The 24343-nt window shown below is 41.5% G+C and overlaps 1 protein-coding gene across 1 annotated transcript in view; it reads right to left on the bottom strand.

The window, feature by feature from the left end:
* The window catches only part of MATN4 (matrilin 4), a 36354-nt gene extending 21414 nt beyond the window's left edge, over window positions 1–14940 (bottom strand). Inside the window, exons 1-5 of the mRNA XM_073572383.1 lie at window positions 14844–14940; window positions 5138–5707; window positions 3912–4034; window positions 2364–2486; window positions 411–533 (exon numbers count right to left, since the gene is read on the bottom strand). Coding sequence (XP_073428484.1) covers window positions 411–533; window positions 2364–2486; window positions 3912–4034; window positions 5138–5707; window positions 14844–14916 — 1012 coding nt within the window. The 5' untranslated portion in view covers window positions 14917–14940. The remainder of the gene's footprint in view (window positions 1–410; window positions 534–2363; window positions 2487–3911; window positions 4035–5137; window positions 5708–14843) is intronic.
* Window positions 14941–24343: the final 9403 nt, after the last annotated feature.

Below are 24343 nucleotides of genomic sequence, written 5' to 3'. Positions count from 1 at the left end.
TGACATCTGTAATTGCAAACAAAGATTTCTTTACGAAATATTAAGTTCTGTTTTTCTACTATCAAATTCAAATACTTATTTCATGCAATTGAAGTTGAAGTGTACCTATGATAAATATTATAGACCTCTTCATTGTTTGTAGGTGGGAAAACTTGCAAAATCGGCAGTGTATCAAATACTTATTTTCCCCACTGTATGTAATATCTGGACATGCCAGGTCCCCAGTAGAGACCTATAATATTTGAGGTTGCACTCCGCTCTAGCTAATAAATATGGATCCTAGACGGAGTCTTCACACTATTAACCAATAATAGTTTAGTACAGATAACCCCTTTAAACATTAAATCAGCCCATGCATTTAGGGATAACTAATTTTTCTATATACTAAGAATATGAGAATATGTTCTTACTTGAACAAGTCTTCTTGTCATTGTTGAGTTTGTAACCTGTACGACAGGCGCATGAGTAGGATCCAGGGGAACTGACACAAATATGCTCACAGCCATGATTCCCCAAAGAGCACAGGTCTATAGCTGAAAAAAAGACATAGTTGTGTGTATTAGGCCATAAAACACACTGTGGAAGTACTGTATGTTAATGCACCTACATTAAAATTCATATACTGTGTGCTCAATTATTAGACAAGTGAGTATTTTGACTATAGCAGAATTTTATGCAGATTTTACAACTCCAAGATGTATAAAAGTTGATAAAACAAATCAAGTGATGTGTAGTGAAGTGGTGAGGACTAAGGATACAACACCCTTTATCAAGGTGTGCAGAATTATCTGGCAGCTTGTTTTCTCTCAGGCAAAATGGGCCAAAAAGAGATTTAACTGATTCTAAAAAGTAAAAAAATTGTTGCACATGTCACAGTGGGATACAGTAGTATTGAAATTGCTGAGATATTGAGTTGAGATCACAGAACCGTCAACAGTTTTGTTGCAAATAGTCAAGAGGGTCGCAAAAACATGTTGAGAAAAAAATGCAGAATAATTGCTGAAGGTATGAAAAGAATAACATAGGAAGCGACTAAGAAGCCATTATCCTCCAGTGCTGTCACATTCCAGAATTTCATCAGTCCATAAAACCTTAGAAAAATCTATCTATAGATATTTCTTTGTCCCAGTCTTGACATTTCATATTCTGTGTCTTGTTCAGTGGTGGTCAGGCTTCAACCTTCCTTACCTCGGCCAGGTCTCTGGGCACTGAACACCTTGTACTTTTGGGCCCTTCCAGGGAGGTTGCAGTTTTGGAATATGGCAGCATAAGAGGATAGGAGGCTAACCCAGAACTTAGCAACTTCATGACTATTGCATCCCTCTGTAAGACAATTTTTGAGTTTTCTGAGTCAACTGCCTAATAATTCAGCACACCTTGATGAAGGGTGTTGTATCCTTAGGCTGCACCCTCCACATTACACAAATACACATCACCTGACCTGCTTCATCCAATGAGCATTTATGTTTATACAGCTTGATGTTGGGAAATCTGCATAAAAATGATTATTTGGTCAAAATACTAGCTTGCCTAATAATTGTGCGCAGAGTGTGTAAATATACATAGGTTTAGCCAGTAACAAGTTTATTTGGAGTGCTTCTATGAGAAGAAGTGATAGAGTTTACTGATATAATTGATGTGTCTGTGTTTTGCCATATTTTTATAATCACATTTAATTGAGGGAATATTAGCAAAGTACCCAACAATATTACGCAATGTTTGGTATACACTGTAAGTAATCATTACAGCCCTATGTAGGAACTATATGTCAGTTTTATGAGCGTTACCTAAAAAAAGAATATTGGCTGGATACAGCATAGAACAGAGGCAATATTTGGCAGCCATATCTTGGCACTATACATGGATGTTATGTGAACAGAAGTTAGGAGAAAAAAAACATCTTTTACCCTATATTTTATTAATTTTCAAAAAGTTAAATTAGCAGAAAAAAATTCCAATATCATTACTAGTTATTGTTATAGCGCCATTTATTCCATGGAGCTTTATATGTGAGGAGGGGTATACATAATAAAAAACAAGTACAATAATCTTACACAATACAAGTCACGACTGGTGCAGGTGGAGAGAGGACCCTGCCCACGAGGGCTCACAATCTACAAGGGATGGATATGGAAACAATAGGCAAGGACAGAGCTGGTCGTGCAGTAAGTAGGATTTGTATGCATTCCACATGGTATTATAATCAAAATGTTTCACAATATACACATAATAAGCTTAGAGGAAAAAATCTAACTTTCACATGTAGAGGGTACAACATTTTTTGGTTCCAATTTTCATAAACTCGGTAATGGTTTACATGAAACCACAAGTCCCTGGAGTGACTTTTAGGTCTTAGTACTCACCTGAGCAAGTCTTCTTATCATTATTTAGCTTATAGCCTGCTCTACAGGCACAGGAATAAGATCCAGGAGAGCTGACGCAGAGCTGCTCACAGCCATGATTTCCCTGGGCACACAGGTCAATTACTGCAAAACAAAGTTTTTTTTATTTTGTGTTTTTTTTAGCACATATTTGCTGTTGTAACAAAATAATCATTGACTATTTATATATTATTATTTATTATAAATCCTATTGATTTCATTGTAACTAACAGAGATGTGAGGACCCCTGGATGTTCAGGTCCTGTGGGTTCAACCAAACATTTAAAAAAGTTTGTGTTCGGGTACCAGAACGGTACCCGGACCTGAACTCTATTCACTTAAATGAGGGGCCTGAACATCCAATGTTTGCCACGCTGTCATGTGCATGATAGCGTGGCAAACACCACTTCTGATATTCAGTAAAATCATTACCTCCTGTCAGACAGCTGTGGTTCCCATGTTGTCAAATGAGGGGCTGCAACCCTCAGCTTTCAGCGTTAGCAAGGTTGGTTATCAAGAATAGAGGGATCCCCATGCCCTTTTTTAATTAATTAAATGAATAATTAGAAAAACGCTTGTGGGGTTCCCCCCATTTTTGACAACCAGCCTTGCTAAAGCAGGCAGCTGGGGGCTGGTATTTTCAGGCTGGTAAGGGACCATTGACTTTGGCTCCTCATAACCAGCCAGTAAAGGTGCATCTTTTAGATACGCCAATTCCGGTGCTTTGCCCAGCTCTTCCCACTGCCCTGTAGTGGTGACAAGTGGGGTTCATATTTGTGGGGTTGATGTCACCTTTGTATTGTCTGGTGATATCAAGCCCACGGCTTAGTAATGGATAGGGGTCTATAAGTTAATAGCAGCAGCAGGCGTAGGCAGATGGGAGCAGTAGTCTCATCAGTCCATGCCAGTGACCAGATGTAAATTTTATACCTCCAATCACAGCTGCGGCCTCACACAGTCATTTAAATCATTACCGCCGATCAGAAGCAGAGTTTGCTGCACTGTCATGCACATGACAGGGTGACAAATATCCACTATTCGGGGGCTGAACCTGAACAGTAACACAGACTTCCTGGTGAAGTCCATGTTTGGTGACCATGCTTGAACAGTAGGTGTTCGGTACGGACGCCGAACTTTACTGTTCTGGATCAGCCATCTCTGGTAACCAACCCTCACTGATGTAGAAAGTTATATCCAAATCTCATACATTGCCGGAAAGATTGCAGAAAACGTCTACCTGCAAAGTCTGGGTTACTTGTAAGAGTTTTAGCCACGATATAAGGATTACCCAAGTTCATGACCATCAGATGTGGGGGTCAGCGGCAGAAAATTTTCCACTCTAGAAAAATGTCCAGTGAAGTGTTGATAGTAAAAGATAAGCTTTCATATGGAGCCATAGGAGAGTGATCGCTAACGCATTGGTGGGTGGGATACATTCAAAAATATCCTTCAGTTTCCCGGATAATTGACCCAGTAAAGCTGCAGTAAATAATAAAGTAATATTAAAGTTTATTTGGTGAATGCACCTACTAGAACATGTCTTTCCATCTGCATTAAGTTTGTAGCCTGGTTTACATTCACAATAGTAGGAGCTGGGAATACTGACACAGGTATGTTGGCATCCATGGTCCATTTCAGTGCACATGTCCACACCTGAAAAGAAAAGGAGTTATGTTCTTTAAATGAGCGAGTTCTGAATATTTTAATGGATTTCTTGTGTTGAGGAACATGAACATTAATAACACAGCACTTGTATTTTATATTCGCAATATCAGGTGCTTATGTAAGGTTTAAGTGGGAAAGTGGGGTGAGAAACATACTTTAAAGATGCTGCCTCTGGCAAAAGCCAATATTATATTTGAATTTAATGAATATTGGCATTTGCCTTACCACACAGTGATTTTAAACAGAATTTGTCAGCAGATTTTTGCTATGTAATCTAAAAACAGCATGATGTAGGGTCTGAGACCCTGATAACAGTGATGTATCACTTAGTTTACTAAGGTGCAGCAGTTGAGATAAGGTTGCAGTTTTCTCTGCTGCAGATGTGGCAGAGCTCGGAATGTTGAGCTCTGCATAACCCCGCCCACACCACTGATTGGTAGCAGTCTGTGTATATTGACAGAAAGCTGCTAAGCAGCTGTGGGAGTGGTTGGACAAGGAGGTACGAGACACTTAGTCCTGTAGTGATATTATCAAGCTGATGAAGCAGTGATTTTATTGAAACTGCAAAATAAAACCCAGTATGTGACACGTCGCTGGAATCAGGGTCTTTGTCCCTACATTGTGCTGCTCTCAGATTACATAGGAAAAACCTGATGAATTAGAAATCTATACATTTTATACTCATTCTGCTCTTGCTACACTGGAAACCAGCTTATTGTGCACTGATTTTCTTGTGGGCCTAGGACAAACGGGTGTTTCTACACTGCAGCCAATCAGGGGATGCAAAGCTGCATGGGGAGTCGAGAGCAGCAGTCTGGACCAATGATAAAGCAGGAGGTGTGTCTCAAACTACCCGAGACACCTGGTAGGAACAGTTACTAAGTTGTAGTCACAGATCACAGCTCTGCCATAAGGCAACTGAAAAGCAGACAAGAAGCAAGATCTGAGAAAGTAAAAAGCAGGTATGATGCCCCTGTAGGTACTGATTTTCCATAAAATATTTGACATCAGGACTGGAAAATTGCTTTTACAGAGACTGGGATCTTGGAGAACCATATGCAGTCAATATTATAAAGCGTAGCATTACTCACCACATAGCTTATCTTGGAACTGGATTGCAAAGTGCTGAATTAGATCAAATGACTCTACATAAAACACGTGGTCATCAATTGGAGGGGATGCCATTGCCCGGAGAGAGTTAACATCTGCTCTCTGTACACCAACAGCATAGATCTCAATTTGAGCTTCGCGGGCTTGTGCAGCCACCTCTGTAACGCGATCCTGAGGTCTGCCATCAGTCACAATAACGGCGACCCTGGGAATCCTTTTAGAAAGTGGTCGAGCTCCTTCTTCAACAGTAAATGCAACGTTCATGGCATACTGTATTGCCAGACCTGTCATTGTCCCTTGTGCTAGAGGGATAATATCATTGATGGCCTTGTGCATCTCAGCCTTTGTAAAGTATGACTTGAGAGAATACACATTTTGCACTTGGCTAGAGTATTGCACCACACCGACCCTTGTGTGAGTGGGTCCAATCTCGAGGGAATTCACCATATCAATCATAAATTTTCTCATGTTTTCAAACTCAAATGGTCGAACACTTCTTGAACTGTCAATGATGAAGACCAGATCCATAGGACCAGCTTTACATGAGTTTTCTGGAACAAAGAAGAGATGACTAACATTATCAATGCTATGAAAACAAAAAATGGTGGTAAAGAGGGGGGATGAAGATGACACATTGATGAAAACCCTGACCGATAGGATGGGTTGCATCCTTCTAATATTCACATAGACCTTATTCTTTCTCCCTGGCTGTATCATGGGTGCAGTAGTGAAGAAGGAGGAAAGGTTATCTCATCTAGGAAGAGCTTTCTGATAGGACAAATTAAAAGAGTTCTCTATTTTTTTACATTGTCTACACATAAATTGCAAATAAATCCCAATGGAAATATCTTATGCATTACATTTCGAGACAACCCACATATGTCTAGCCGATATTCCGCACAGTACTCCAATAATGTGTTGGAGATGGTACTGCTTCAATGGGCTATTGATTGAAACGTTCTCACTTTTTTGACAATATTCACATTTCTTTCTGCCTTGTGGAGCAGTTCTGGGTAACTTAGCTTAGCTCAGACATCAAAATGTAACCACATCAGGGAAGGAAGTCCAATGTGTTTTATTGACATAAACTTGGCCTAATCCAATGTTTGCTTTTAGCTGGAGTGTGGATACTGTTAACAAAAGCCTTCTCTATAAATAATCTGGTTGAGGCTGCAGACCTTTCCGTGCAGTGTCTCACACAGCACAGTGAATGGCATCTCCTGAGGCTTGATAGATCTATCTGCAGTGTGCAGACTCCTCTGCGCTGCTGAGACCTCGTCTATGCTGGATCAACAGGAGTTCATTTGATGCCACATAATGACCTCTTTATTTGAACAAATCTGAGTCATATTGTATAAGGAAACCCTACCATAGCTGCAAAATGGTAATGTTACAGAAATGAACAGCTTCTAGTAACTGATATGTAAGGAAAATGAATCATTCATATGGGAAGGTTTGCAAGGGTCTATTATTATTTATTATTATAGCGCCATTATTCCATGGCGCTTTACATGTGATGAGGGGTATACATAATAAAACAAGTACAGTAATCTTAAACAATACAAGTCCCGACAAGTACAGGAGGAGAGAGGACCCTGCCCATGAGTGCTCACAATCTACAAGGGATGGGTGAGGATGCAGTAGGAGAGTGTAGAGCTGGTCGTGCAGAGGTTTGGTCGATCGGTGGTTACTGCAGGTTGTAGGCTTGTCGGAGAAGGTAGATCTTCAAGTTCTTTTTGAAGCTTTCCATGGTAAGCGAGAGTCTGATATGTTGTGGTAGAGAGTTCCAGAGTAGGAGTGATGCGTGGGAGAAATCTTGAATGCGATTGTGGGAAAAGGAGATAAGAGAGGAGTAGAGAAGGAGATCTTGTGTGGATCGGCGGTTGTGTGCAGGTAAGTACCAGGAGACGAGGTCACAGATGTATGGAGGACACAAGTTGTGGATGGCTTTGTATGCCATGGTTAGGGTTTTGAACTGGAGTCTTTAGGTAATAGGGAGCCAGTGCAGGGATTGACAGAGGGGAGAGGCCGGGGAATAGCGGGGGGGACAGATGGATTAGTCGAGCAGCAGAGTTTAGAATAGATTGGAGGGGTGCGAGAGTGTTAGAGGGGAAGCCACAGAGCAGGATGTTGCAGTAGTCAAGTCAGGAGATGATAAGGGCATGGACTAGGGTTTTTGCAGATTTTTGATTAAGGAATGTATGGATCCGGGAAAAATTTTTGAGTTGAAGTCGGCAGGAAGTGGAAAGGGCTTGGATATGTGGTTTGAAGGAGGAGAACAGTGTCAAGGATTCTCCTGAGGCAACGAGCTTGTGGGACTGGGTAAAATGAGCAACCAATTACTTTAATGGATTGGTCCATTGGAGGGGGTCGAGTGAGATGAGGGAAAGATGATTAATTCTGTTTTGGCCATATTAAGTTTTAGAAATCTAGCGGAGAAGGATGAAATAGCAGACAGACATTGTGGGATTTTGGTTAGTAGGGAGGTGATATAGAGATGTGTTATGAATGAGTCACCGGAGGAGGAGAAAACAAAAATACAAGCTAAGTCCAGAAAACCGGAGAGGTTGGTAGCTATTGGATTGCAGACCCCTGATCCTATACGCCACAACTAACAGTAGCCGTGGGGGGTTCCTACGGTGCCCTAGACCCCTTGTCACAGCCGGAGAACTACATAAGCCTAAAGAAGGAAAGGGGAAATCTAAACTGCCCCAGAGCAGACCCCAAAGCAATAGACAGCCCCCAACATGTATTGTCGGTGAAAAACAGATGAAAACACAAACACAGACAGAAAGACAGGCTGAGCAAACGATGGGGCCCAAGTAACTAGATAGGACAGGACAGAAAAGATGCTGGCTGCAATCCGCAAAAATCCCTACCAAAAATGTCCCAACCGTCTGATAGGGAAAAAGGCCCTGAAGTCGCTAGACTTCAAAATCACTATATCAGCACTCAGGTATATTCTGAAAACAGAGCAAAGAGATCAACTGATCAGAGACAAAAATGGAATTCAGCCAGTCCCAACCAGGACTGGCTGAATACAAACACTAAGGGAACCAGACAAAATCTCATGGAATAATAGCAGGGCAAAACTTAGCTTTTAGTAGACAGGAACTAAGCTGGATGCAAGAGCTCAGAGCAGAAAGGATCACCAGCAGCCCTGCAGGGCGTCGGCTGCCTTATATCCACTCAGAAATTCCAGATGTCCAATCACACTCCGCCTGTTCAGATGACAGGTTCTTCCCATCCCAATCAATTTCACTACCTCTCTTCACCAGCAGAGGGAGTTCATCAGACATCAAAGGTGAAGGGGAGAATGAACTCACAACAGAGATGATACTGAAAGCCATGATATTCTATGAGGCTGAATGTGTAAGAGGAGAAGAGCATGGGTCCTAGAACTGAACCTTCTGGGATTCTGACAGATAGGGGGTGAGGTGAGGAGGTGGTTGTGTGAGTGGGAGATGCTGAAAGTCTGGTCTGTTAGGTATGACGAGATCCAAGATAGGGTCAAGTCTGTGACGCCAAGAGATGAGAGGTTAATAGGGAATTGTCCACTGTGTCAAAAGAAGAGGACAGGCCCAGGAGGAGGAGAACAGAGTAGTGTCACTTGGCTTTGGTGGTTAATAGGCAATTGGTGACTTTAGTTAGGGCAGCTTCAGTAGAGTGATGCCGCCGGAAGCCAGACTGTAAGCGGTCGAAGAGGGAGCAAAAAAAGATGTGGGAGGACAGTTCAAGATGGTCGTGTTGTTCTAGTAGTTTTGAGGCATAAAAGTGATATGGAGAGTTTTGTCTTGTACTGCACCCAATAAACACTAAGCCACGTTCACACTATCAATATTTTGCCAAAGTATTTGTAAGTCAAAACCAGGAGTGGTTGAAAAATGCAGAAGTGGTGATGTGTTTCTATTATTCTTTTCCTCTGATTGTTCCACTCCTGGTTTTGGCCAAATTTCGAGGTGACAGGACTTTTCATGTTACATAGTACAGTACAGAACAAACTTCCATTTCTTTGAGAAGACCAAAGCGTAATCTAGATCAGCTTTTTCCTGTATGTTGTCCCTCTTCATGAGGGGAATTCCAATTATTATAGCACTATGGGGTCATAGTGTGAAAGAAGTTACCTTGTAAATGTATATAGAAAAAAACGTAATTTCCTGACCTTTTGTCAGTCCAGCACTGACAGTTATAAAACATTGCAATTGCATTATGATTAGGCTGCTGAAAATGAAAGTCCCATAAAAGGAACAAAGTAAAAAATGTAAAAAAAAATTGTAAAAATACATTTTTTTAAAAAAATCACAAAATAATAAAAATAATTAAAAATATATTGTATTGAAAAAACAAACAAAAAAAGTACACTTGTTACTTGAATGTAATCAGGAGGATGATGGATAGTCACAAGCCATCAAACAAAAAACTGCTTAAATTTGTGAGCCAGAAGCAGTGTGAAAGACTGGTGGAAAGCATGCCAAGACTCATGAAAGCTGTTTTTAAAAATCATTGTTATTCCACAAAATATTTATTTCAGAACTCTTCATGAGTTAAAACATTAGTATTGTTGTTTCTAAATGATTATGAACTTGTTTTCTTAGCATTATTTGAGGTCTGAAAGCACTGTTTTGTTCTTTAAATTTTAACCATTTTTCTTTGTCAGAAAAAAATGCTAAATTTATTGTTGGAAATTCGGAGACTTGTCGTCAGAAGTTTGTAGACTAAAAGAACAATTTACATTTTACTCAAAAATATACCTATAAAGAGAAAAATCAGGTAAACTGCACATTTGAAAGTGATCTCTTAATTTTTGCCAGAGCTTGCGTGGGTTTCCTCAGGGTTCTCCGGTTTCAAACCACACTCCAAAGACATACTGATAGGGAATTTAGATTGTGAGCCCCATCGGGAACAGTGATGATAATGTGTGCAAACTGTAAAGCTCTGCGGAATATGTTAGCCCTGTATAAAAATATATATATTGTAAGGTAGCGCTTATTGCTAGTGTTGGGGGACACTCATTTGGCATCAGATTAATAGGGTCAGGCACAGGTTTTTCCACATAAACAGTCCATTTTGATTTATTCAAACATCATAAACCGCTGTAGGTCATGTTACACTTCACAGGCTTAACACATAGTCCAGCATAGTCCAGAACATTTACAGGTTATGGCTTTTCCTTGCAGTCCCTAAACACGCTGGACCTCTCTGTCCAGTGACCGTTGGCGACCGCACGCCAAACAGTTCATTAACATTCATAGAACCTCACAAGCACGAAAAGTTATATCCCCATGTCGGAGGATACCTCGCAGGAGCTCCTCCTCCAGATGCCGACTCTTTGTCAGTCCTCTCTCTCAGGGAAGCTGCTGAACTGGGATCACCATCCCAGAAAATGCCTAGCTCACCAGGCCACCTGACAGTCCAGATCCACAGATGGACAGTAGATTCCCCAATGCAGTGCCGTCACTGACTCTGCAAACACACATGGCCTGTCTCTTTTTTTATTCAGGATGTCCGTCCCCACTTTGGAACCATCCAACACACAGGCCTCACCGGATGCTATTCAAGGATCCAACCCTCCTCCCAGGGTCTCCCAACACACCGGCCACCAGGTCCAAGGCCTCAGTGGGTGCTATTCGGGACATCCATCCCCTGCTAAGACCGTCCAACACTCACGGCTCACCAGGTCCAAGGTCGCAGCATGTGCTCCAGAGATCTGATTCTTCTCCCAGAATCTTCCAACACTGACCCTCCAGGACCTTGCACCCTGAACTATTCAGGTACACATTCTCTCTCATGTGACCAGACCTCAGGCACATTATATGGTACATAACCACACCCACAGGTGAGGTATGGATCACATGGTCATGACTTCACTACATGTCCTATTACACACACCCAGCCACACACATTCAGGCTTTACATTGGGCGTTCAGACACATGCCCCTGGGTGGCTTTGTAGGTGACTGATCCCAACCATCTCACCAAATCACCTGGAAGCTTACCTCATACACAGTAACAAACCCTAAGGAGTACCTCTGCTGATCAATACACGTTCCAGCTTCCATCACAAGGCACCCACCGTTGTGCTACATATCGGCCATTTACAATCCGGCCGCTCACCATTTCCCCATTACAATAAAGGAAACGCCTGCATGAATGTCCTGGGAAGCCCATACAGCATCCCCTAGCTGTCACAGGGGTCACTGCATCACAATATACACAGTATGCTGTATATAAAATATATATAATAAATATGTATATCTATAATATTTATATTGTATATATATTACATATATAGCTATAACATATATATTATATATGTCATTGACATATACTGTGTATATATATATATATATTCAAACAATGTAAAGAACATATAGCCAGCTCACCATAAAGGAGTTCCTCTTAATGCAATAGTCGGTGTTCACCTTATATTCTGCACGGATCCAGGCAGGGAGTGTGCCCCAACAAATAGGAATATAAGAGAATTGGGATCCAGCAAAAAGATGAAAGTTCACCAGAATTATAAAATCTTCTTCTTTTTTATCCATTAATTCATATAAAAAATGTATGAGGAACTCCAAACAATTGGTAACATTCCAGCAAGGGAATGCTGGAATGTTACCAATTGTTTGGAGTTCCTCATACATTTTTTATATGAATTAATGGATAAATAAAGAAGAAGATTTTATAATTCTGGTGAACTTTCATCTTTTTGCTGGATCCCAGTTCTCTTATATTCCTATATATATATATATATATATATATATATATACACTCACTGGCCACTTTATTAGGTACACCATGCTAGTAAGGGGTTGGACCCCCTTTTGCCTTCAGAACTGCCTCAATTCTTCGTGGCAGAGATTCAACAAGGTGCTGGAAGCATTCCTCAGAGATTTTGGACCATATTGACATGATGGCATCACACAGTTGGCGCAGATTTGTCGGCTGCACATCCCTGATGCGAATCTCCCGTTCCACCACATCCCAAAGATGCTCTATTGGATTGAGATCTGGTGACTGAGGAGGCCATTTGAGTACAGTAAACTCATTGTCATGTTCAAGAAACCAATCTGAGATGATTCGAGCTTTATGACATGGCGCATTATCCTGCTGAAAGTAGCCATCAGATGTTGGGTACATTGTGGTCATAAAGGGATGGACATGGTCAGCAACAATACTCAGGTAGGCTGTGGCGTTGCAACGATGCTCAATTGGTACCAAGGGGCCCAAAGAGTGCCCAGAAAAAATTCCCCACACCATGACACCACCACCACCAGCCTGAACCGTTGATACAAGGCAGGATGGATCCATGCTTTCATGTTGTTTACGCCAAATTCTGACCCTACCATCCGAATGTCGCAGCAGAAATCGAGACTCATCAGACCAGGCAACGTTTTTCCAATCTTCTACTGTCCAATTTCGATGAGCTTGTGCAAATTGTAGCCTCAGTTTCCTGTTCTTAGCTGAGAGGAGTGGTACCCAGTGTGGTCTTCTGCTGCTGTAGCCCATCTGCCTCAAAGTTCGACGCACTCTGCATTCAGAGATGCTCTTCTGCCTACCTTGGTTGTAACGGGTGGCAATTTGAGTCACTGTTGCCTTTCTATCAGCTCGAACCAGTCTGCCCATTCTCCTCTGACCTCTGGCATCAACATGGCATTTCCGGCCACAGAACTGCCGCTCACTGGATTTTTTTTCTTTTTCGGACCATTCTCTGTAAACCCTAGAGATGGTTGTGCGTGAAAATCCCAGTAGATCAGCAGTTTCTGAAATTCTCAGACCAGCCCTTCTGGCACCAACAATCATGCCACGTTCAAAGGCACTCAAATCACCTTTCTTCCCCATACTGATGCTCGGTTTGAACTGCAGGAGATTGTCTTGACCATGTCTACATGCCTAAATGCACTGAGTTGCCGCCATGTGATTGGCTGATTAGAAATTAAGTCTTAACACACAGTTGGACAGGTGTACCTAATAAAGTGGCCAGTGAGTGTATATATATATATATATATATATATATATATATATATATATATATATATATATATATATATATATATACAGTGTATCTGTAAAGTCATGGTGCTCTTTTGACCAGTCACAGAAGACCAACAAAAGATGATAGAAATGTGAAATCTGCACCAAATAAAAGGAAAACCCTCCCAGTTTTCAGTATTCGTGACCAAAGTGCTACGTGAATATCGGCGCGTTTATAATGAAGCGCCACCACACAGGAATAACATTACTCGGTGGGATAAGCAGTTGAAGGAAACCGGCAGTTTGGTGGAGAAACCCCTTTCTGGTAGACCATCAATCAGTGACAAGTCTGTAGGGGCTATACGGGATAGCTACCTAAGGAGCACATTTCTATTATCTTTTGTTGTTTTGCAGTGACTGGTCAAAAGTGCACCATGACTTTACGGACACACTGTATATTATATATATCTTTATATTGCATAGAGATATAGATAGAAGATTAGCCGTTAATTCATTTGTCGGCTTCTGTAAAATCAATACAGAAGCCGACAGGATAGGAGACATGGTTTACATACTGTAGATAATTGCAGAACAGTTAGATTTATATATGTCAGTGACTAATAGTGTTAGTAGTAAATGTGTGTAAAATTTGGAAGCTGTATGTATTTAATTAAAGAATGCAATCACAATTTTTTGCGCCAGAGAGGGAAAGCCAGTGTCTGAGGGCAGATATTAATAGCCTAGCCTAGGAAGGGACCATGGTTATTGGCCCTCCCCTGGCTAAAACATTTGCCCCCAGCCACCCCAGAAAAGGCGCATTTGTAAGATGTGTCAATTCTGGCACAGCCTCTCTCATCCCACTGCCCTGTAGTTGTGGCATATGGGGTAATAAGGGGTTAATGTCACCTTTGTATTGTAAGGTGACATTAAGCTTGGTTATATATATTATAGTGAATGGATACCTCTGGGGTTTCATCTGAATCACAGAGATTTAGATGGAAACCCCAAAGTAAGTACTCATCGTTGACCACCTGATAAACTGAACCTAAACGTTATGTAAAAATTTGCAAACTTTGACCTGGTCATGAAGATGAAAACAGGCTTGGGGGGGTAAAGTGGTTAAAGGGGTTCTATACTGCATTATAATAGTTCATAAAAGATTCATAAAAGTTTGGAACTGAGATAGAGAAAACTTTTTAATGTCTACCAAATCCTAAGTCTGCCTCTTTGCACAGAGCGTTTATGATGACACTTAAGCTCATGCCATGGTCTAAAGGCTGAACCTGCCTCTGGTGTATATTATTTCATTTTAGGAATAGTAAACATGTAATTTATTCATTTAAATAAAGTGACTATGGGGGTCAACATACATGAATTCTGTATTGAACTTTTGGCAGTGTCTAAACTAGTATTTTGATCCATACGGCAAAATTGTGTCTTATATTTGAATTCACATGACGTCTTAAAAGTGGATGGATAAGTTGTGATAAGGCTATGTTGACCTAGTATTATCATTGGATCTAGTTTGTGCTTCATTTGGCTAGGTGGCAATATACAGTGTTTGGTCCTACTTGACAACTAGTAAAAATGTATGTCCAAAATTGCATTTTGCCTTTGGAAAACTTAGCTATAGAATAGACTTTTCTTTACATACAAATGGTAAATCCAGCAGAATGATGATTATCCCTTAACATGCTCTAGAAATCTTCTTACCTTCAACTTTTGGCCTTGCCTCGAGTTGAGTCCAGAGAACGAGGAGTAGCGTTGATAAATACAGCAGCTTCATCTTGCAGTTTGGAAATCTGAAAATGATTTGCTGCAGGAAAAAACACGAATAAAGTGTGAAATATGATATTAAACCATTTGTACTAGTTAAAAAAAACAGCTAAATTTATTTTTTAATTCAGTTTATGTTCAGTTGTTTGGTGACCAAGAATTTCTCCCATCTTTAGTCAGGGGAAGATATGAGTGGATCTTTATGATTGCTGCAGTTAATCAACACTTAAAGGGTATCTGTCAGTAGGATCAACCCTCCTAAGCCATCTATATGGGCATGTGGGTCATAGGAAGCTGAAAAAAATGCTACCTTGATATCTGAGAGCCAATGTCTCATTCCAGAGAATCCTACATTTTTGTTAATATGTAAATGAGCCGTTAGTCATAGTGGAGAAATGCAAGTGTGGCGCCCCTGAGGGTCCAGTCGCCACAGAGGTACTGCACCTCATCCAGAGGTGTGGTATCCCACCCTCAGGTAAGGAGGGAGCACCACCCAGGACTCCTAACACTCGCACCCAACACACACTAGTTTAGTCAGGGCATCTGGGTGTACCCTTCAGGAGGATGGCCTCATCCCAGACTGCCTAGGAAAGGGTGTTGGTAGGTGAGTGAGAAAGGTAGAGAAGGGGAGGATCTAAGGAGATGGGGTGACAAGGAGTGTAGCCAATCAGTGACAGAGAGGTGACAGTTAGTGGGAGTAGTTATTGTGAGGTAAACGGAAGATTGTTCTGAAAAGATCCAATCAGTCAGTTGGTGGAAGGACAGCGGAAGAGCAGGACTGATGTGAGAGGAGTGAGGGTCAGAGAAGCGAGAAACATCCTGAGTATGCTCCTAGACAGGAAAGAAGGGGTCCTTGGGGCACGGATAGTGCGAAAGCCAACCATGGGGCCCGTATCCAGGAAAGGAAGGACCAGGTCGCATTAAGGGAGCCGGCCCCTGAGGCTAGTGGAGAACTACAAGGCTCAGCTAGAAAGCCAGAGGCTGAAGTAACTTAAAGTGCCTCAGCCAAATCCACAAGCATTCCTTAAAAAGGCAGCCGTGGAGATAAAGGACCCCGGGGCCTGACATACGTCAAGGTCCGAGGCTGCTGGATTGGGGACACTGCTTATGAAGGCACAGGGCAGGAAAGAAGGGAGAGATCAGCGCAGAGACATGGCCTAGAGAGGAGACATAAAGAGAAGTTCAGAAACGTTGTCGCCAATCTACCTGAAAGTTGGCTAGACCCCTTCCCATGAACGACACAGTGCCAAGCGGGTCATCGTGTGCACAAGAATTGTGAGGAAAAACCCAGAAACTGCACCCAACTGGTTACTCGGTGCCGGGCAGGCTCTTTTATAGGGGAAGTGTCATGGTGGTAGTAGTGACGTCCGTGGCCCTGGGTGTCCAGTGTAGATGGAAGTTCGATGAAGGGGGGAAGATGGTAGGATAATTATAGGGAAAAGGGAATCGTGACGCCACCCGTAGTATTCAGTTAGGGTAGCCGACGCTGCTATACTGATCCTCTGGAATGGTGGCACGGCAGCAGAGATGATGTAGCTCTCCACGGGCAGAGCTGTGTCCCAGGGCAGCTAGGATGTTGCTTGTGAGTTGGTGACTGTGATGTTATGTGCAATGTTAAGCAAGTGGGACGCGAATGACACAGTAAGGTGCAGTTTCACGGCTTTTACTCGCACTTGACCTGTGCGCTCAGGTGTCCCGCTTAGCAATGTGTCCTCCAAGTAAGGGGTCCAGCCAACTCTCAGTTAGTTTGGGAAACACCGTTCCAGGACTTCCTTTTGTGTTTTCCCTCTCTTTCTGGTCATCTCCCTGTGCTGGTCTTTCCTTTCCTCTCGCCTAGCACCTACAGGTGGCGTCACGATTCCCCCTTTCCCTACAATCCTCCTACCATCCTCCCCCTCAGTGAACTTCCATCTTCATTAGACACCCAGGGCCACGGACCGGGTCATTATCACCACCGTGACACACTTCCCCTTTAAAAGAGCCTGACCGGCCCCGTTCCGAGTAACCCCCGACCCTGCGGGGCACTCCACAATCATCAAGATGAAATTCAATGTTATTTTTCCCTTATGCTTTCCAAAATTTTCCAGGTCTTCATTGTGGTATTGTGTAATAACAGTTCTAAATGCAAGACAGGGCCACCTGGATGTATTTGCCAAATGCATTGAGATAAGAAAAAGCAGTCCTGTTGTCTATGTGCTGGACCCAGATCTCCCTGAGAATTTGCCTCCAGAACTTATGTCAAATGAAAGGGTTTTTCTTTGCAGTGTGAAACATGTAAGACATGTAATGACTGAAAGTCTGCTCTCTGGATCTACAGTACATGCCTCACTGCATTTAACATAAGCTCTGGAGGTCGATTTTCAAGAGATCTATATCTTAATAGCTCATTTACATATTAAGAAAAATGTTGATTTCTCTGGAAATCCTATTGAAAGAATAAAAGAATCCACACTATTAATAAAAAGAGAGATGGCGAGGGAACACTTTGCTAGTTTAAATGAATTTAAATCTCCTGGTTCAGATGAATTACATCCTAGGGTACTGAAAAAGTTAGCAAAGGGAATTCCAGAACCACTAGCCAGAAAAATCCTGGATAACAGGAGAAGTCCCAGAAGATTGGAGAAGGGCAAATGTTATCCCTATCTTCAGAAAATGAAAGAAGATGGAGCCAGGAAATTACAGGCCTTACTTTTATACCAGGAAATATTTTTGAACAATATCTTTGAACAAATTATTAAACATCATGTATGTAAGTACTTGGATAAGAATATAGTTATTAACCGGAACCAGCATGGGTTTGCAGGAAACAAGTCTTGCCAGACCAATCTAATATCCTTCTATGATGGAATCATTGCCTGGGTGGTCAGGGAAATGCGGTAGATATAGTCACTTTTTGACAGTGACGGTGATCAATGAGTGGAACAGGCTGCCACGAGAGGTGGCGAGTTCTCCTTCAATAGAAGTCTTGAAACAGAGGCTGGACAGACATCTGTCTGGGATGGTTTAGTGAATCCTGCCCTGCATTGAGCAGGGGGTTGGACACGATGACCCTGGAGGTCCCTTTCAACTCTAACATTCTATGATTCTATGAGTGAAACATCAGATTTCAGATATCAAGGTATCATTTTATTCAGCTTCATATTACCTGCATGCCCATATAGACAGCTTAGAATGTTTGATCCTATCTTACAGATTTCATTTAAACCTTTAGAACACATCACAAAATATCTAAATATACACAAACTCAAGAGGAATCACACAAACTAAACCACAATAGATGTATTTTGGAAAATCTCCTAGTGTTTAGGCTCATAAAGTATCTGTGCTTGCTCTGTATCAGCCTGGCCATACATATTTGATTTATATTAGCCAAATCGGTTGACCATCTAATGTGTATGGGGGTCTTCGACTCTTCCTTGTCAGCAGAAGTCAATGATAAGGATTGAACAATTGGATTTTAGAATCTTCATCCATTAGTCACAAAATAAAGCCCCTACAATGAGCATCTATTGCTCTGGAGGGCTTGGAATGTCCCTTTGTTACATGAGCAACCAACTAATTTCAGTGGGCACATTTATTGTTTAGTTTCCCCTACAGTAGAGTGGCAGGAGAATTGAACAATTTCGTCTGTGCTCCTTTAAAAATTACAAGTGATTGATGATTAACAAGGTATCATTATATTGAAAAAATCATTGACAATGTGGACAGCTCCTTCACTGAATAATTTATTGTTATACCTTAAAGGGTGACAAACAGCACAAAAGTACTGCTCAAACGAGTGCTCGGTGCAGCCTCAGTGTGGCCAAACATTTAAATGCACCTTCTCAACTACCTATTTTTCCTCTATTGCCATACCCCTTCTGCTTTGGTAGCTCTGGCTTTATAGAAGGGTGGAAGATAGATGGACAACAAGTAAATGGGAAGGAGCAATTAAGAGTTTGGCCACGCTAAGGGTGCACAAAGCGTCAATACTTGGTTTGACCAGTCATTTTTTGCTGACAGACTCACTTTAACCCTTTCATGCACTATGATGTACAAGTATGCCATGGAATTTCTTTAGTTCAGGCACCAAATTGCAGTTGCCCAGTTTCATCAGGCGCTGGGATCATTGTCATTGTTGGTTTTAAAAAAAATCAGCTGTTACCAAGATGGGATTGGTATTTTACTTAAGTTTTTTAATAGATTACATATATATGCACACTAATAAATTCTGTATATGTCCCAATAATATTTTCTTAAAATAAAGTAAAAAGAGTAAGTTGTCCACTAAAAATTAAAATATTATGCAGTACTCCTTCTAGTAATAAGCTTGAGCACATTAAAACAGACTTTTGACTTCAGTCCAGTTTTTTAGATAAGATCTCTCAGCAAAGTCAGCTTTCCATTTTGACTGGCCAAGTGCCAGTGAGTGTAGGTCTTATTAATATATTCACTGTGAAAAATTTCTTCTACTTGTACAGAAGATTCAGTGTACTTGGACATATTATTACTTTGTGAAATATTTAAAAATGACAACTAGATTCCCAGTAGTATTTCATTATTAGATATAAGGATATGGTTCATACATACACCATCAAAAAAATTTGAAATATAAACACTTAAATTGGTTGTCTGGGCTTAAACCAGAAGTCTACGGTCACATTATGTGACTGCAGACTTGTGAATCTTCACATCTCATGCACTGAGCGCTGTGAGGATTTTCCAGTGCTTAATGCAAATGTATTAAGCGAGGCCGTTAGCGAGTAGTCATGTGACCGCAAGTATGTAACTTACATACTTCCGGCCACATTCCGACTAGACTGTATCTGCTCAAAAAGAGAAAAAGAAGCCAGCTCATCTGAAGGCATGTGTAGTGGATAGCCCGGACCACGTGCAGTCTTCACACAGTAACCAAGGAAAAAGAAAAAAGATCCAGCTTTGCAAATTCAAGTCCAATTTATTGTTAAAAACAAGTCCAAAACAGAGCAAAAAATGGTGTGTTCACATGAGTAACAAGTAGTAGATTACGCATTTCAAACTTTTTTTTGAGATAGAACAAGCTATTGTTCGAAACGCGTAATCTACTACTTGTTACTCATGTGAACACACCATTTTTTGCTCTGTTTTGGACTTGTTTTTAACAATAAATTGGACTTGAATTTGCAAAGCTGGACCTTTTTTCTTTTTCCTAGACTGTATCTGGCCTCACTCAATACATCTGTATTAAGTGAGACCGGATACAATCTAGTCAGCGTGTGACCGCATATATGCAAATCGAATACTTGTGGCTTGCGGTCATGCCTCATCCTTTTCAGGCATAGGCACTGAAGAATCCACACAATGTGTGCGTGATGCTAGGATTCACAAGTCTGAAGTCACAGAGTTGTGACTATAGACTTGTAGTTTAATACCAGGCAACTCCTTTAAGATATATTTGTATATCACAATATAATCGCAAGTTAGCAGTTTAGTCACCCATACAGATAATTGTAGAATTGCAAGTGCCTGGAGGTCTAGAATTCAAATTTAAACAGAGATCAGAGAACGCGAGATATTCGGGGAATAAGGATCACCTGTTTAACTGGACAAATGTTGATTTCAGCTGGTGTCATGACTTTTCATGGCTTTTTGCACCTCTCTTTGTTCATTTGTACAATATTTTTTCACTCTGTCATTTCTCATTAATACACATAATTTAATTTATGGACCTCTATGGTTTGACTTCTTTGCCTGTGCGGACTGGATGGGTTGTTACCGACATATATTTACTTAGAAAATTGGTGACGTGTTCAATACTCATTTCACCCTCTCTATACGATGCAGAGGTAAATTTATACATGCCAAATAATCTTAGTTACAGCACTTAAATTTAGAATAAGATGCAGCATTTATAGAGGACTAAGTAGATAGTATTACCTGATTTCCTGTGTTTTTAGAGTAGAGAACCAAATACTGGGCTCTTTCAGAAAGACAATTTACCATTGCCCAAGTTAGTTTTCGGTAATCTGACACATATGAAAGAGCCGTAATAAGGTTAGCTTGCTCCCGAGACTAAACACTGCAAGACGGTCATGAAAGCCCCTCAAAAGGAAATAAAGAACACATTTCCAGCTCACTTGGTTTATGTAAGGTGAATTGAATGGCCCAGTATGGATTTAATGGGATCACAGAGGGTATTATTCAGAGCAGAGTGTACAAAAACAATAGAATATTAATGGTGTGTATCATACTTCCTCTCAGACACAAAAGCAACCATAAAATCCCAAGCTATGAAAGAACGACCAACTGTACAAATCTCTCATGCTTTTAATTCCACCTCCACTTCTTAGTTTTGATTGTTACGAGAATATATCATGCAAACAGGAGTATATAAAATAAGACCAAACACCTTGTTTCCTTTTAAGTTTTTGTACATTAAAAATTTTCTGAGTGACCATATCTAAACCAGGGAAACAGAAAATATATGCAAGAGGGCCTAATAAGTATCAGAATGAAGGATTTAAGTCAGCGAGACTAAATTATTTTGTAGGCCTACTGTCTGTGGTATTTTAGTATTTTAGCTCAAACCTAGCTAATTTCATTACTATATTTGTGGTTCATATAAAGTTCAAGAAATTTGGGCCAAAAAACATCAAATTGAATTAAAGAAAGCGGGTTAACATTTCCTAAATACTTAAAACAGAGATTTTTTTTGTTCTCGTAGAGAAATATAGCATTGAGGGACAGCCGAAGCTTAAAAAAGCTTTTGGGCCCTTGATCATGCCTCCATGCAACTCAGAAGTTGTGCTCAGCTGTAATAAAGCCATGTAGATGAGACATTCTAGTATTGTGTATTACCTTAGTTATAAACAAGGTGAAACAATAGTTGTCTTAGAAGAGTCATCAAAGGACATGGTTCTCATGTGTCTTTGGCGTTAAGTGAAAGGCGTCTTGTTAAATCTATTGAAGTTGGATTTATCTTCATCAGTTTCATCTTTTGGCAGACAAATTGAAAGATATTTAATTTCTGAAGTAGAACAGTTTAAGAGTAGAAGTGAAACCACAAAAAAATAGAGTTTTTATGGTATCAATGGGAGAGATATATACAGTGGCGCACGGAAGTCATGAACCCCTCAGAAATTTCCATATTTATGCATAAATATTAACCTAAAACATCAGATTTTCACACACTTTCTAAATGTAGATAAAAATAACCAAATAAAACAAATGAGTAAAAAATATTAGACTTTTCCAGTTTTTCAATGATGGAAATGATCCAATATCACTTCTCTGTGGGTGTCAAAATTATTTGGACCTTTAGCATTAGTGGGTCGCCCTCCCAGGGCTGTGGGGTACTCGGTACCGGGCCTGTGTCGGCGGGATGTGTCACAGCAGCAGTGACCCGGTCCGTGGCCCTGGGCGTCCAATTAATGGGGGAAATTGAATGGCGGAATGTAGTTAATGGAATAGTTTGTGACGCCACCTGTGGTGTTCTTCAAGTGAGATGTTAAACCGATGCTGCTGGTAGATCCTCTGGGGCTGGTGGTGTGTTGCAGCCAAGATGGTGAAGCTCCCCACAGGTGAAGCTGTAGCCCCAGGGCAGTGTAGATGTGGAGTTAGAGGAGAGGCACAAGCAGTGTAGAAGCTGGGACCCAGATGTAGCAGTGCTGGGTGTGTTGATGCAAGAATCAATGGAGGACACCAGGGCTTGTAGTTCCAAAGCTTTACTCACAGTCTGTAGTACACACAGGTGCCTGCCTCCGTACTGTGTCCTCTGGGTTAGAGGCTCAATCAACCTCCAGGTCAGATGGAATGCTCCCTTCCAACGCTCAGCCAACATGTACCTTTCTGAACGTCTCCTCTTATAGCACCTTTGGTGTAAAGTACTCCTAGTACTGAGTTACACTGGAGTTCCTCCTGACAGATGTTCCCAAGAACTCTACTTGTACGGCAGACAGCTGTAGCCTGCTTCGGGGACTCCTCACTCCTGAGTCCCGGCTCACTATCCAAGTTGCTGTTGTGCCCCCAAGTCTTAGATGGGAGTAGTGCATTTACAACCCACTTCTCCACCGGTGTCTGCTGCAGGACCATTAGCATCCATACAACCTCAGGGACCGAGCCCCGGCCTTGCGCTTAGAACTTCTAGGCAGGGTTCTCTCCTAACCCACGTCCTCTGATCCCTTTTACTCCTTCATTCCGTACTAATCTCTCTCTCTTATGGAAGATCAGGTTTCAGTTCAATGTATTTCTCCTTCTTTCCTTTCCTGTGCCAGCAGACCCAGGTCACTGAGGTCTGCTGCAGCACCTCCTTCCTCCATCCCTCTCTCTGGGATCTTCTTTCCTCACTCCTCTCTGAGTGGCTTCCTCTCCCAGACTGACCTGTAATCCTAAACATTCCCGCTCTTTTATGTGTTCTCAACGCCACCCGCCTCCCAGCACGTTTTGTGTTCCAAGCAGGGAGCCACCAAAGGTGCTCTGCTACACTCCAAGCAGGGAGCCGCAATGTGGCTTTGCTGAACTACTGTGTTGTGTGGGGTGCGAGTGTTGGAGCATGGTCAGGAGCCTTCAAGTTACCTGGATGGTAGGGCACCACACCTCAGGAGGAGGTGCAGTACCTTTGTGGTGACTGAGCCTCAGGGGCGCCACATTAGCATATAATTTGAAGGTAAAATTAGAATCTGGTGTTTTCAAACAATGAGATAACAATCAACTGTGAATGGGTTGACCTCAGAAGAAGATTTACCAGGCGGGAAAAAGTTAGAAAAACATCCATCAGCGGAATCTAAAAATAACGGTAACCATGTAGAAATACAATGACCCAGAGCACACGTCATTCTACAAAAGAATTGTCACGATTCCTCCGCTCAGTGAATGATTGCTATGCTGTTCTATGGAAACTGTCTTGCGGAGCTGTATGTGCCTTGATTGACAGCTTGGATTTCCAATCCTGTGATTGGCTTGCTGAGCTGTCGTTGCTTTGATTGACAGCTCTGCTGTCCAATCTGTGACTGGGATGTGCAGGACTTTCTGCAGATGTTCAGTGTTCTGGTGATCGCCCAACTACTTAACTGAGCTGTCTGCTCCTAATCCCTGCCAGACGTAGTTTGTGCTTCTTAGTGAGTGTTAGCCTGAGTCTGTTGCTCTGAATTCTGATTTTCCGCTGCTTGACCCTTTGGACCGTGTTCTGACTATCCCATTGTCTTGTCCTTCGGCTTTTGATCCACTGTTTCTTGTTATTGACCCTGGACTGTGACCTGACTTACACTTTTGTCTTTTCCCTTGGTATTGACTCCAGAACGTCTGACTCTTCTGCCTCACGGCTTGTCTGTGAGTAGCGACTTGTGTCACAAGAATGGCTAAAGAATAAAGTTAAACTTTTAAAATGGCCAACTCTATGACCTGACCTTAATTGTATAGTAATGTTGTGGAAGGACCTTAAGTGAACAGTTCTTAGGAGAAAACTCACCAACAAAAGAAAG

The sequence above is a fragment of the Dendrobates tinctorius genome, unplaced genomic scaffold, assembly GCF_039654945.1.
Source record: "Dendrobates tinctorius isolate UK_male_01 unplaced genomic scaffold, ASM3965494v1 ptg000032l, whole genome shotgun sequence".
Taxonomy (NCBI): Eukaryota; Metazoa; Chordata; class Amphibia; order Anura; family Dendrobatidae; genus Dendrobates; species Dendrobates tinctorius.
The sequence above is the reverse complement of the archived record's forward strand: the minus strand, read 5'-3'. Positions and strand labels throughout refer to the sequence as shown.